Below are 15,039 nucleotides of genomic sequence, written 5' to 3'. Positions count from 1 at the left end.
GTTTGTTGCACTTTAGTCTTGCTGTTTCTCTGCCGTAGCCTCTTAATCCGTTACTGTAGCTTTTTACTCATTGATTTCCTGTTAACGGTTTGATAAGGAAACATTCTAAGCAAATCAAAGTTTAATTCACACTGATACAGAACATCACTGAATACAAATTGCTCCAAGATTCTGTGTCCTCTTCCTCCATAACAGTGAACCACAGGGTATGTGCTACATTGAAACATCTAATTTGGATGGAGAAACGAACCTTAAAATCAGACAGGTTGGTGTATATTCTCTTTTTTTTTTTTTTTGTTGCAGTACATAGGTTTACAGAATAGAAGGAAATAAAGCTGTGTTTTGGTCACAACTACAGGGTCTCCAAGTTACTGCAGACATAAAGGACATTGACAACTTGATGCGGCTGTCAGGTCGGATGAAATGTGAAAGCCCAAACCGGCACCTGTATGAGTTTGTTGGAAACATCCACTTGGTTGGACACAGGTGAGCTCAGTTTCAGCCCTGCGTTTCAAATTATCTGCCTCACTTTCCATCTCAGGAAAAGAAGGCTTTCTGACTTTCATTTGTCAGAATGTCTTGCATTTTATGGTGTGAGGGAATAAATAAAAATTTCCAGCTGCAATCATATTCATTTCTTTTGGATGTTTTTAAATTGAAGCTCTTTGGTGTTTTTAGGACGTGATGAAATGATTTCAAATGTCTGCAGTAAAGAAGCATATTGGTAAACATCGCCTACCTTTTTTAGTATTACTTTAGAAAAAAAATTAACAGCATTCACGCTGCTCATTTTTGCCAAATGTGATTTTGGGGGAGGGGGGAAATCCCTTTTGACCAAAAAAACAACTTTATTATCGTAGAGCCTTTGCCAACTTATTTATGTCTAATTAATTTTCTCCTGCTCCCTTTGGTCATATAAATTGTATTTTAATAAGGGCAAGTTCTCAATAAACTTTGTTAAATCCACATACTTCAATGCTTTTGTTTGTCAAACACATAATGAATCTGCACTTTTATAAAAAGCTTCTCTGTAGGTATTAGGTTAATAGTGTCCACCCTCAAAACTGGTCTTTCTCTTAATAAACTGCTACATCTGTCAAAGGTGTCACTTGTATAATTTAAAGACATTTGTGATTTTTCAGCTGTAGCCACCTCTGCCATGGTTAGAGAGGAAAGTTAGAATCGGCCGATTCTAACTTTCTAACTAACTGTCTGCAGCAGGCTCTCATACAATGTCAAAATGAAAGTGGAGAGAGAAAAAAATCTGCATAAATTTAAATGAATTAGACATTCATTTAAATTAAGTTTATGTGAAGTTTAAAGTGAGGGGAGAATTAGCAACGGGTCCCTACAGACACCAATATTTGCGATTATTCGTTTCAGTCCTAAGTTTTTTTTTTTATCAGTTTGGGGAATGATTTCGGAGGGAAACGGAGGTAAAGTTTGAAAACCCTAACAGTTGTGGTGCTCTGTACCTCAGCACCATTCCTCTGGGTCCAGACCAGATCTTACTGAGAGGAGCCCAGCTGAGGAACACACAGTGGATCCATGGAGTGGTTGTCTATACAGGGCACGACACCAAACTCATGCAGGTAAAATCGTTTTTTGGAATTTCTGGTTTGCACCAACATTTGTTCCGTAGAGAAATGTTCTTGTGCATTGGTGCATTTGTCGAGGATATTGTAGCTGATGAAGGGTTAAAAGGATTGAACTAGCCACTACTGTCTTGGCTTCAACGCATTTAATTCTCTGAAGATATTTTGTAACAGACACCCATATACCAAATGTTCTTACTCCCACTTGGTAGTGAAGGGACACCGCAGTTTTATTCCTTTTTTTTTGTTTCCCATCTGCTCACATGTTGGTCAGAATTCCACCCGGCCTCCTCTGAAGCTCTCCAATGTGGAGCGGATCACCAACTTTCAGATCCTCGTGCTTTTCGGCTGCCTCCTGGCCATCTCCCTCATCTGCTCCATCGGCCAAACCATCTGGAAGTACCAGTACGGCGACGACGCCTGGTACATGGATCTCAACTGTAAGAATCTGGGCAGCCGTGGCTGCGCATCTTATTTCCACATATTGTGTCTCACTTGTTCATATCGGCTTTTTTCCTTTTGCCATTTTGAGTTCCTTAACAGCTAGTACGCGTTGTGTTTTTCTGTTGCTTTAGTTACTTTACATTTTGTACAACAAGTGAAATATGTGGCAATGTGGGAATAAGTAAAGTCAAAAACGTTGTTTGTGATGTGGATGAATGTCATTGAAACAGAAATGGTTGAATATCACTGCGCTGCTGTACTTTTTGGTTCTTTTCTAATGTTCTGTTTGATTTTTGTTTTCTTTGTTGTCGTTTTTTAACAGCTCCAGGTAACAACCATTTAAAAGCCTTGGCCATCCGTGAATGACCCTCCCTTACTAACCCCTTACTGAAGCTCTGCCTTTGCTAAGCAAATGAAGCCCCCTACCCTCGCCCCCTATATCGTTGTCCCACTTTGTATGGGCCCATGCCATGGACAAGCACAGACCAGGGATCCAACAATAGGTTTCTCCCCTCCAGCTCTCTTATACCTTCTTCCAGTTATTTTCAGTGCCTGATGCAAACTGTTTCACTTCTCTTCCTTGTTTTTTGATTTGTCACGTTAAACTCTTTGCAGTTTCCAGCTTCAGACCTTTTTTTTTTTTTTTTAACTAATTTTTCCTGCAAGAAAGGCAGATGAGATTGTGCTCTTTTTTTTTTTTTTTTCATGGCAGGAAGCTTATGTGTTTGCAGCTAGAACATAACTTCTTGCAACCCAAGGGGCAAGAGCTGACATTTTCTAAATGCCTCTGCCGCCCTCTCACTCGCATTGGAGTTTCTCCAAGACGGATAAAAGAGGAAGGATGGTTGGTGGAAGGCAGCTTAGTTCAGTGCACTGCAGAAGTATCCACACTCTTTGAACTTTCCCATGTTTTGTCACATTACAACCTCAATCTTCCATTTATTAGGATATTATATGTTAGGGTTGACAGATATTGCCTAAAATCATATCAGACTCTACATGTAGCTCAGCGTCTTAAAGGGACAAGAACATAATCTGCTAAAAAAGTCCTTTTCATTTTTTTTTTATACAGAAATGGGCAAAATGATGTTGGTCATTGTCACATATTTTGGTGTTGGTTAATTTTCAGTTAATGGCCCAGGTCTATTATATGATCTGATTTGAAGAAGGGATATCAGACATGGCTTACAAATATATTTATTAATTTTAACTGCTCAGTTATATGAAAAAAAAGAAAAAAACCGTTCACTATATATCTCAATATTATTTGATTTGATGTAGTTATTTTAAGATACTTTAAAAAGAGTAAACTTCCTTGAAAGATGAAATTAACCTGAAAAGGTGAAGGATGGGAACACTTGGAAGAGAAGCAGTCAAGTGATGCCAGATTACCTGGATGAGCTGTGGAGATCGAAAGCTCAGGTGGAAGTATCTCTGCACAGGACAACTATTGTTTTGCATTCTACAAATCTGTACTGGGAAAAAAAAGAAACTAAATATAGTTGCATGACATTTTTACCCATATTGATAGTCCATCAATATGCTGCTTTATTTTGTTTCAGTACGACACAGTGAAGTTTGTGGTTGTAATGTTACCAAATATTAAAATGCTCGATGGCTATGAATACTTTTGCAGAGCTCTGTATGTACTTGTATGTGTTTTTTCTGTTTTTTTTTTCTGAGTTGTTGGTCTGTCTTGATGAAGCTCTGAACCTGGTATGCAAAGTGCTTATCGTGACGTCTGCCATTTCTCTCTACCTTGATAGGCCTTTTTAGGACAGGTTGTTCCTCTGGCCAATTCAAGCTTGCATTACAACTTACATGGTCCCTTTTTATTCCTCCATAAAGTTAGTTTAGTTTCTGTCGGCTCAAAAAAAGGTTTTAACACTGTCCCCACAAACATTAAACCCTTCATCTAAAGGCTCGTATGTCAGAGGTCAAGGAAGTGTGAGTTGTAAAGCAAGTATCCATGTTGAAATACTTTTACTTCCATAAGGAGCTGTTGAGGCTCTGTCCAGTGCATATTATCCAACCTGTGATAAAAGAGAGGTGCAGAGATTGTCATTTATTGTGTTGACACTTTTTTATATAAATCCATCAGTTAATCAACATCACTCTAATAAATGCGGACAAAAATGGTCAATGTAGTGCTGACTCTAACCCCAGCTTATGCATTCTGATTGAATAAATGGATAAATTTGACTTTGAGATGTTCAAAAGTGCTGACACTGGTGATTGCATTTGATTGGGTTAGTGCATTGTGACAACTGATGCAGCTTCCCAGTATAAATATGCATAACCTTTCTTTCTGCTTTGGGTAGTTAACATGGATGATGGTGTAATTTATAATCATAAAATTTATACAATCAATAGATATTGATCCCTAAAATAATAATAATAAAAAACCCTTTTTCAATTTATTATAATTTAAAGTTGCAAGTGTAATTGAAAATAATAAAATAAAATGACCAACAATCCTGGGGAGTTTTGATCGTTTTAATTTGTATCTCGGAACATATTAACTAAAAAATATTTTCATTTTATGAATTAAATCTCTTAAAAAAAAAAAAAAAAAAAAGCTTAGCAATTTCTACTAAAGCTGCTGGATTTTATCAACGTGCTTGAAAGTAAGCTCTATAAAACATTGATTTTTCATCATAGGCAGCTGTTGTTGTTCACAAGCAAAAATACACAACTTCAGTTATGAAATTCAAAGTTAACAGAAAATACCACCGGCAGAGGATTAGATTACTGAAATAAATTGCTGGAGATGTTCAACCAAAGAGTGACCTTTGTCCTCGTCGTACTACGAAACTCCACCTTTAAAAAAAGAAACCCTTCCTCTTTATGAGGGCCATTTTTGAGGAACATTTTGACCCAGAACACGTACAAAGTCCCAGAAATGGTCCCTGCAGTGGAAACACGTCCATACACACTGGATGCAGTGTCTGGGTCTTTTTTGTCTTTCCATTGCTTGTTTTTAAACGGGGCGAGGTGAAACCTTGCAAATTTAAAAATTGGCTGCATAGTTTCACACACTTTCAGACAATTGGTTTCACATTTACTCAGCATAAATGTTAGTTCTGTTTTAAGGAAACACTTGTTGGATAGTACTACAGTTATAGTAGCTTTCAATGTGATTTGAATCATTTTGAATATTTATTTTTTTCCTATTTTAATGTGTGACACCCCAACTATATTCAAAATCTTAAAATAATGAAATCAGAAAATGCTATTCCTTTTTCTACTTTTACAGAAATCTTCCAAATCTTTTACCATTGCGTTAGATTAATCTAACCACTGATTACCCAAAGAAAATAGGAATCAACAGTATTTTTGCATCTTTTAACTTTGCCTTTGCATGTCCTGAATTGCTGGTTTGATCTATCAACTTTTAGTCCAGTATTACTTTATCTAATACCGACTTATTGCCAACATTCTTCTCTATCGTACTGAGCCTGCTACGTGAAGTAACCGAAATGGCGATCACACTTACACTTCTACTGATACAATCCACCCTCTCTTTTCCACTTTTTACCAGTTGAGAATGTGCTGTGGACTGAATCTCCCTCCTTTGTCTTGAGAGCATCTGAAATGTCTGTCTTCCTCCTCACTTCAAAAAACAAAGCATTATTCCCTTGTTTTCGTGTTGTAGCTGTAGCTTTCCATTGTGCCACTTCCTTTGTGTTGTGTAGTTTTCTTTGCTTATGAAATCATTCTGTCATGGGGAAGGGCTGGCCCTCTCAATCGCAAAGCTAAGCTCAAGGCTTGGGTTGAGGAAGGTAACATTTGCATCTCCTGCAAGCTGAGGAAAGGTAAATCACATCCCTCCTGTTTTCATATTTCGTGTCAGTGGGGTTACATGTTGGTCATTACCAGTTGTTTGGGGGCTTTTTGCTGGGACCGGTGTCATTTCTTGCATAGTGCTTTGTAGAATTCATTGCCTGGATCATGCTGGATGCCAAGGCTTAAATCTTTGGGACTTTGAATTGGATTGCTAATCGGTTGAGAAAAAAAATAGATGAGGTTGGGTGGAAGAAAAGACCACTCTCAGCTAATGCTCAACATTGGTTCAAAAGCACTTTGTGGATTGGCTGAATGTTGACCCTCAGCTGGAAGTAGCCTTTTGGCATTTTGATTTGACTAACTGTCATTACCAAGCAAAGACTGATGAGTTTTCTCCTGTTTCATTGTTTTTTGTCCAAAACATTTCCCCTGACAGATGGAGGGGCTGCCAACTTTGGCCTCAACTTCCTCACCTTCATTATCCTTTTCAACAACCTGATACCAATAAGTCTCCTGGTCACACTGGAGGTTATCAAATTCATCCAAGCCTTTTTCATCAACTGGGTGAGTCAATACTGTTCATTTTCATCTTGTCTCATTGTAAACACTGCAGGTTGACATGACTACACAAAATCAAATCATTGAAGGCTCTCACTATTTCTTCAGTTAAATATTGAAAATGCATTTCATCTCAAGTTTTCTAATGTTTTTATTGGTTTCTTGTATAAAGGAAATTTAGAAATTAAACCTTTTAAGTTGTTCACCGGTAAAAACGACTTCTGGTTCAATTCAACAGGACAATCGGCAAGCAGATGGTAAACAGAACTTAAATAAATTTGTCAGACACTACCATCATTCATGGAAATGTTTTTCTCAGCAAACAGATTCTCAGGTGTAGGCTTGGAATGCACACATGAAAAATGCTCAGAATATGTGCATCTCAATCCTACATGATCTGAAGTGTATGACTGAAGATGTAAAATGTTCTTATGGTAATCTTCCTAACTAGGTCAACCCACTAAGTATTCTCTCTGTGGAAGCACTTTTTTATGCTAACCTGCAAATACTTAGTCAGTTTTCACATTCTTAATAAAACTCCAGCAAATAAGTTCTGGGAACTTTATTCTTTTTTTTTCTCTTTTTTTTTTTCTTTTTCTCCCTTGCAGGTCAGAGTTATCTTTCAGATGCATTTTGAGTTTTTGCTTTAATGGCTGCCTTTGATCCCTTTTAGGACACCGACATGCTGTATGAGGCCACAAACACACCAGCTATGGCCCGCACGTCCAATCTGAATGAGGAACTAGGCCAGGTAAATGACTCGGTTTAAATGACTTTCTCTTACGGAAAATGTAAGGAGTTTTACGTGTGAATTTCGGAATGCACTGTGCACCCACAAGCGTTTTTTTCTACCCATACAGGTAAAATACATTTTCTCTGACAAGACAGGAACACTGACCTGTAATGTGATGCAGTTTAAGAAGTGCACCATCGCCGGTGTGGCCTATGGGTATGTCCTGCTTTCTCTTTTCCTGCTTTCCACCCCGCCTCCCATACCTTTGCCTCCCCCATAGACTTTATTAAATGCTGGGTATGCATCAGTGTGCATCTGGCATTTCTCTGTTCTTCTTCACCGTCTCATTAGCAGCTGCATCGGTGCTCTTCTGCTTCTGAATGTTAACTATAAATAAAACCTGGATAGAAATTTGCAAGCCAAGGCTCTTCACACCATCGTCTTCGCAGCCCTTTGGTGTTTGCAAAAGCTTGATTTTTTTTTTTTCTTTTTCCTGTTTATACTGTATCCTGTTATAGACGCTAATTATCCTCATATAAATGACATATTTCTAGCAACATTTTAACATTTCATTAAATCAGTTCTTGGATTTTTTTTTCTACTCTGATTTCAATTCTCTGCCTCAATGATTATCTTCAGCAAATGCAAAACAAGTGGGCGAGCTGAGTGTCTTCAGAGAAGCAAAGCAAGCGCAGGCGTGACAGTACATGATTAATCCCGTTAGGATTCAATTAAAACGTGTGATTGATGAAGTTCACACTGAAGGACAAAAGACATTATTTTATCTGGTTGTCTCTGCTCCCATTAGGCTGTGATTAGAACCACTGTAAAGACGCCTTGCTCATTCCCAGTGTTGGGAATAAGCAAGGCAAGCTCAACAATGTCACTCTCAAGAGTTACAGTGGAAAAGATGTTGTTGACGTGTTGCCTCCCAAAAATGGATGCTCGCATTTCAGTTTAAAAACTGTAGATGTAGAGGGAAGACAGATGTAGATTTTTTTCATTATATCTTTATCTTATATTTTTTCTCCTTTTTTGAGGGATTTACTAGTGTTTTGATTGAAACTCTTTTTTCCTTTAAGACTTTATTTTAGGCAGCAGTGAAAAGACGCATCAATTTCAAATTTAGCCATAAAAGGTAAAAGATTTGGGTTAATAAGCAGAAACAAAAAGTTTAGCAACACTTGTAGAACCTCGGACAGACACTTGCACGTTTGATTTATGTAATGTTGGGAAGGCTGGTTGACCTTTTGTTTTGTGTAAACGTTAAGATTTTTATAACTACACTGGTGTAAAAAAAACAACAAAAAAAGCATTTTTTTTAAAACTAGCACAAACGTCTAACTCCATTTTTCTTATATCTGAAGAATGTGGAGGTGGAGTGGCAGGGCTTTCACTGAGGTCTTGACATGTCGAAAATACAGTTTCTCTTTAAGTAGCTTTTCCATTTCTGTGTCGCCTCGGTCTTCATTTTAAACTGCCCAGTGATGTTGACAGTACCTAACTTTCAGCCCTCGTCTCTAAGTGACAGCTCGTATACCATAGAGTGTTTTTGTGATTGGATATTTGAGTTTCTAACCAGCAAGTCGCAGCAGGTCAAGCTGAAAATAGGCCATTTTCATCACCTGGCTTTTTTTCTTTGACTTTCCTCCTCTTTTTTTTTTTTTTAAATCTCTAAAATGGGTATCTGTTAAGTAAGGACTCATTTGTGCATCTATGAACAATTGATCAGCGGGAACAATTGCTGATGTTTGGTTCTATTCACACTTTTAGGCTCTCAAACTAAAACAGAGTGGTAAAACAAAATGCTGAATCGTTGTAGTTTGCAAAACAAAGAAAACCACGTAGTAGCTCCTTTGTGTTCTTGTAATAGATTTAATAAATCTATCAATCTGAAAATAATTCTAAAATCGGCAGATTAGCATACCAGCAAATATTAAGCATTTGACTCCACCTTGGAGTGTTGCACTAAATTAAGGGAAAATGGGGAAACGTTTTAAGAAATGCAAAGACAAAAAAAATGCATACTTAATCAAAAATAAATGTGAAATCATGTGCTTAGCTCCTACTGAGTAGCGTGACTTGTAATTTTTGTCTCGGCGCACATACAAAACCCCAACTGACACCGCCGCCCGCGTGTGCGCTTCACCACAAATTAAGTACTGCTGTAATTAATAAAGCCATGCCCAAGGGTGTAGACATTAATTAATTCCACTGGATTGGAGTACAAGTCTGAAGGAGAAATGATGTTAGTTTGAAAGAAAATGTCTCTCTGAACCCTTTGGGGTGTCTGGACTTTAGTGAAAGCATATATACGAGTTAAAATCCCAACTCACCAAACATAAGGTTGAAATTATCTTTATTATCTTTTGATAAAAAAACAAACAAACATTTGATGCCTAAAAGGTGCAGACAGACTTATTTGTTGTTAATATTGTTTCTTTAGCAAAGACTAAAGTCTCACAGAGCAAATGAAGACCTGTAGTGTTCTGGCGAGCTTCATTATCAAAAAGAAATCATTTTAGAAATCATGTAGTGGTACATCAATTGTCTCTGTAATTTTGAATGTATTCAGTTGAGTTTACATTATTCTTGATCACTGTAGAAATTAGTTTGTGATGCGCAAATGCTACACATTAATATTATATTCTCTTTTCTTTTATAACAAGAGGCAATTCAGATATTTGTTACTTTTGCTAATTATTGATACACAACTCACTGATGTCTGAACCTTTTGTCAAGTTGAACAATCAAAAGCTACATTTTCTTTTATATTAATGTAAAAAAAATAAAAAAAATGCTGTTGTACCAGATTAGTGCCATTCGTGGGGCCCCACAACATGTTTTCTCAACATGTTAGGACTGTTTCAGCAGCAAAAGTGGGACAAGAACAGTATTCAACAGTTGGTCATAATTTAATGCCTGATTGGTGTACTGTTATAGTTTTGAGGAGCTGCAACATTGAATACATAACATGAGCTGAATACCAATGCTTTCAGTTGCCGTCAGAGAACACATGCGTGTGTAAAGGATGATAATTGGATGCTTTGAGGCCAGGGCGGTTTGAGGCATAGAGAAGATTCCTGGTTTATAGAACGCCCCTCTGAAACAGCTACCACCCACCAGGCCATTCCTGCATTTCTTCTTCTTTACTCCCAGCTGCTATTTAAATGTAGTGCTGCTTGTATGTAGTCCCTTGCAGTAAAATCAATGTGGTGCATCTGAATACTTAATTAGGGAACATAGTAAGTTATCTGACCTCTGATACTTTAACAGCCTCATTTTAACTCCAGTCCCTGGCACCTGAACATTCACACACATTAACCAAACACTTTGTCATCAAGATGCTTTTTTTTTTTTTTTCCACCTTCGCTCCAGCAGCCATGTCCCTGAAGCTGAGGAGGGTAGTTTTGCAGAAGAAGACTGGTAAGATGATTGGTGTGAGAAAAAAAGAAAAAAACTTTAAAAAAAACTGGCTGTTCTCCCTGCCTTTGTGATGTATTAGTGCTGCATTGCCTTGTTGAAATGGTGACTTTGAAAACAATACCTCAGTGTGTGATTCCTCTCTGTGGCCGTGCAGTACTCTCTGGATGTGTTGTGTGTGACTGACTCTTAACACCATGTATATCTGTTGTGATACAGATGACTATGGTTAATATTTGTGGCAATTCTTTAAGAAAAAATTGTGTAACTTTGTTGAATGCATGCATACATCTGCAGGTCTGATTTGATAAAATAATCAGAAAAAACATTCACTGGTAGTTATTGAGACTGAAACTGTGGTTTTCATTTGGCACATTTGTTTGACTTTGGCAATGGCTGCCACTTATATTTATAGCCTCCTCTCTTTCATATATTTGCTGCATGGGTTTGACTTATCCATTCTAAGGACGATTTAAATCTGTTAAATATACTTTTGCAGGCTTCCTCCAAAGACAATTTCTTGACTGAACTTTTTCTTAAAATTGAAACATTAAAAAAAAAAAGCAAGCGAGTCAGTAAGTTCACTTATGAGTTATTTCCCTCTCATAGCTGGAACAGGACAGCGGGGTGTGTAAAAGTTGTGATCTATATCGGATCCCTGATTATTGACCATGAACTGCCTTCACCCTTGTTCCCATAGCGACAGGACCTGAGCGTGCTGGCGGATAATCAATATCTCGATCTGTTCTCACCCAGTCTAGCTTCTAGCAAATTTCATTGAGAGAAAAGACGTGGCAAGCTGCTCTGCTTGTATCATATAATGATAGAAAACATCTGAGGAAAGAAATGCCACATTTAGGCCTTTTTATGAAGTAAACCTTTATTCAGTGACCTGAGCATGGATAGCTTTCTAAACACTAGTTCATGATATATAAGGAGTCTTGATTTTTCATATATCATTATCCTTTCCCTAAATTTGTCTCGTTCTTTAATTTTTAAGCTGGCTATCAGGTTGTCTTTCGTGGTTCTGTACTCCTCATCCTGTTGGATTGGAAAGAGTAACAACAGCCTCTGTAAACTGTCAGTCAAACTCAGTGCTTTGGGCAACGCTGCTGTCTGCCTGATCTATAGGACTCTATTTATGCTAGAGTCAGATTGATCCCTGCTGGACACCTAGTGGGAGACTAGTGGCTATTTATACATTTACTTCCCTTCTGTTACAAGGATGAAAAAATATATGAAATCAGCAACCCTTATTTTGAAACTTTCTTTAGAAAACGTATATCTTAATAAAGTGCAATGACATTAATGTATTTCAGTAATTTATTGCCTTTAAAACTCATCATCAGTGTCCCCAAACTCAGTTTCTCAGATGAATAGAATATTACGTTGAACTTGCCACACATTAGTCTCAAGTCTCTCCGTAAACATATTTAGTCAAGCCTCAAGTCCTTAGCTTTCTGTTTTATACCCTAAACAAGTAAATTAACAAAATACATATAATTTAATTACTGTAAAAAAAAAAAAAGATTACCAAGTGTTTTTGTTTGGGTTTACTGGGGAATCGTGTCATGAGACTTTAGAAACCAGATTTCAGTTTCGCTCAAGAAATAAAATCCTTGTTGCTTGTACACAGACCAAACATTCTCCTTCCGCTCAACTTCCCAGAAGTATTCTTGGTTGCAACACTCTGAGCAACCAGCTTCTTAGCATAACTGCAACAGCAATCCTTCGCTTGACTGTCACCGATCACGTAACACTTCTACATTTAAAAAATCCTTCTTTTGGTCTCCTATAATATTCATTAGCCGTGTAAGCGCTAATCATCTAAATTAATTGGAATAAATGGTTGAAATGTATCACTCTGTGTGTAATTAATCCATAAAATGAGCTTGAATAAGCCAGGTCAAGAAGTAATTAGCCATTTACATGAAAACAGGGATTAATGTTTGAGGGTGGACTCTTTATAAAATAATAATCTTTCATATCAGGGCTTTGTTTTCGGAATTATCCGCTTCTGGCAAAGAGGAGACAATCCCAAGTATTCGCTCTTAACATTGCTTTCTTGAAGCCCAAGAACCCGACATTAGCATTCTGCCTGCAATGTAGTTAATTCAATTTATGTCAATACTGCTGGCACACAGCACTGATTGCACTATTAACTCTTAGAGATCTGTCAGCACTTGGGTAATAAATCAAGTGAGAAGCAGGGTCATTTTTCTCTTAGACTTGTGGAGAACACGTTTCTTTTGCAACCACAGGTGTCATATGGTGCTGCCTTTACATATGTTATTCTTTAGAAGTACTCTTTAGTTTTTAAACCTAAGATATTGTGTAGTTTCTGAGAAACTATGAATGATATTCAAGTTTTTCCACACTATGCACTATTAATGTTTGCAATTAAAGTTGATGGAGATATTTGTATAACTTCTAGGTTTTCAGAAAAGAAAATGTGGACAAGAGTTTGATCGGCCATTAAAATAATTTTCTCTGATGGTGCAATAGCAGGAAATAAAATAACTTAAATTTTGGGGAAATCCAGAAGTTCTTGTGGAGTCTTTATTCTTTTGTCGTCATCTCCATTGCTGTCAAATTGCGCCTTGATTGTAATGTATACCGCTCATCTGTTATTTACCAGTCAAGTCTATTGTTTGGTAACTTTCTAGTCCGCTTTTAGTGTTGTTCAGTTGCTCTATCAAAGTGTGTTCTAGTGAGCCGACATTTCCCCTTTGCCTCTCTCCAGGCACAGCACACACTCATCAGAGGAGGCTGGATTTAATGACCAGAGCTTACTGGAAAACCTCCAAAACAATCACGTAAGTAATGCCAGGGATCCCCGTCGCCTGCCTCCACTGACTGCTGCTGCTTAGGACAAATTAAAAGGGATTTTGAGTCCAACTCTCAGATGTTGTGTAATTTGTTCCTTGCCTTTTTGAGTAGGCTGTTTTGGCATGTATGTTGGTGTAATTTACTAAGGATTCCATATGGTTACGTGGTTGTTTTTTGCTCTTATACATAGTTTGTTTGGTTGCTTGAAATCCTTGTTGCTTATTCAATGTTGCATTGAATTTCAATTAGATGTTTTCGAGGTTTGGAAAGTGCTTGATTTGTGTAGAAAGTCCTTAAAAGTGCCAAATATTCAAACTGCAGAGTTTTGTTATAAAGCGCAGTCTAATGTTTGATTAATAGACTAATTTTGGAAAACATTATTTACAAACTAATCTTTTCTTGTTTTAAGTCAGTTAGAATTGCCAACATTTTTTTGTATTTGCTAAATGCCAGAAAACTTACAATGAACATTTTACAGAGATTATTTTTTGGGACTGACATATTGTGTTTGAGCATTTAATTTGAACAGGTATGTCATTTACATTAGCATGATTTTTTTGGGATCGTCTCAATGTAATGAGTCTTTATGAATTCTCAATGATTTATTGATTTGTATTGAAGTGAAGGTTGACTTTTATTTATTTTTTTCTTAAAGGTTTCTGAAATTGGGGTATTTTTTTTTGTCGATTAGTGTTTTGGGCTTGGTCAGATATTTAGGATGTGTTTGAGAGACACATTTCAAAAATAAAATGTTAAGATTTTAGTTTTCCTTATCCTTGCTCTAGATTGTAGAATACTGCCACAAGCATTTAATAATAGTAATAAAATATATCATATTATAGTAAACTAATACTGCCTGTTTTATGTCATTTGTATTATCTCCTTAGTGTGCTGCTGAAAACTTACCTTAGACATGCTGTGGGGAGAAATGTACAAACCCTGCTTACAGTTCTTTATATTTGGAACAAAACTATTTAATATTAGTATAGTTACACCTTTATTAGACTATATTTAAAGTTACTGTAAATATTAAACACCGCCCAGGAGATCAGCAAAAGCGAAATTTATCCTAAAATTCACCAGACACTCTAGATGTGAAATAAGGGAAGCCTTCATGACCATCTGCAGACGTACAGTAGGTTGGGTGAAGACTGTGGTTGTGTTGCTTGTGAGTCACTCAGCTGCAGAGCAGAGTTGAGGAGGCAGAATGTCAGATCTAATTATGTACAGTATCTCTGCTCAGGGAAAATGGTAATCCCACTGTGATGTTTGCTTTGTTATGACAGCAGAATCTGTTCACACATTGGGTTTGTCTAAGGTCTGCTCCGGCTCCGTGTTGATAGGCCCTCGCCCACTGCTAATTACCCACCGCTGTTTTAAAACCACAGTCTCTCTGCGGCTTCGGTATTAATTCTGCTCATGATTACTCTGTTGTGCTGAAGCAGGATTTCTTATTAGGTGATTAACTGTGAATGGTGTTTAACATCGTAGCACTTTTGTGGTCCATTATTTTCACACCTAATATTTGTTTATTTGTTAAATGCAATCCCAAAACTCACCAGTTGCTTTATTGGGTACACCTGTCCTACTGCCTGTGAGCACCAATGGCAAATGAGCCAATCAGATGGTAGCAGCTCAAGCATAAGATGTGGTGAAGTTGATGTTTTATGG

The 15,039-nt window shown here is 37.3% G+C and overlaps 1 protein-coding gene across 9 annotated transcripts in view; it reads left to right on the top strand.

Moving 5' to 3' along the window:
• atp8a1 (ATPase phospholipid transporting 8A1) overlaps nucleotides 1-15,039 on the top strand; it is a 101,055-nt gene that overhangs the window by 32,175 nt on the left and 53,841 nt on the right. For 3 of the 9 annotated variants that reach the window (XR_534658.2, XM_008420545.2, XM_008420546.2), the window contains exons 8-17: nucleotides 196-265; nucleotides 359-486; nucleotides 1,481-1,592; nucleotides 1,870-2,035; nucleotides 2,362-2,367; nucleotides 6,262-6,389; nucleotides 7,057-7,134; nucleotides 7,244-7,332; nucleotides 10,495-10,542; nucleotides 13,283-13,355. Coding sequence is in view for 8 of the 9 variants with exons in the window: in XM_008420545.2 (XP_008418767.1) it covers nucleotides 196-265; nucleotides 359-486; nucleotides 1,481-1,592; nucleotides 1,870-2,035; nucleotides 2,362-2,367; nucleotides 6,262-6,389; nucleotides 7,057-7,134; nucleotides 7,244-7,332; nucleotides 10,495-10,542; nucleotides 13,283-13,355 (898 nt within the window). In the remaining variant the exon portion in view is untranslated. The remainder of the gene's footprint in view (nucleotides 1-195; nucleotides 266-358; nucleotides 487-1,480; nucleotides 1,593-1,869; nucleotides 2,036-2,361; nucleotides 2,368-6,261; nucleotides 6,390-7,056; nucleotides 7,135-7,243; nucleotides 7,333-10,494; nucleotides 10,543-13,282; nucleotides 13,356-15,039) is intronic. The other 6 variants (XM_008420550.2, XM_008420551.2, XM_008420548.2 and 3 more) reach the window with 5 other exon arrangements.

The sequence above is a fragment of the Poecilia reticulata genome, linkage group LG10, assembly GCF_000633615.1.
Source record: "Poecilia reticulata strain Guanapo linkage group LG10, Guppy_female_1.0+MT, whole genome shotgun sequence".
NCBI classification, from domain to species: domain Eukaryota; kingdom Metazoa; phylum Chordata; class Actinopteri; order Cyprinodontiformes; family Poeciliidae; genus Poecilia; species Poecilia reticulata.
The sequence above is the reverse complement of the archived record's forward strand: the minus strand, read 5'-3'. Positions and strand labels throughout refer to the sequence as shown.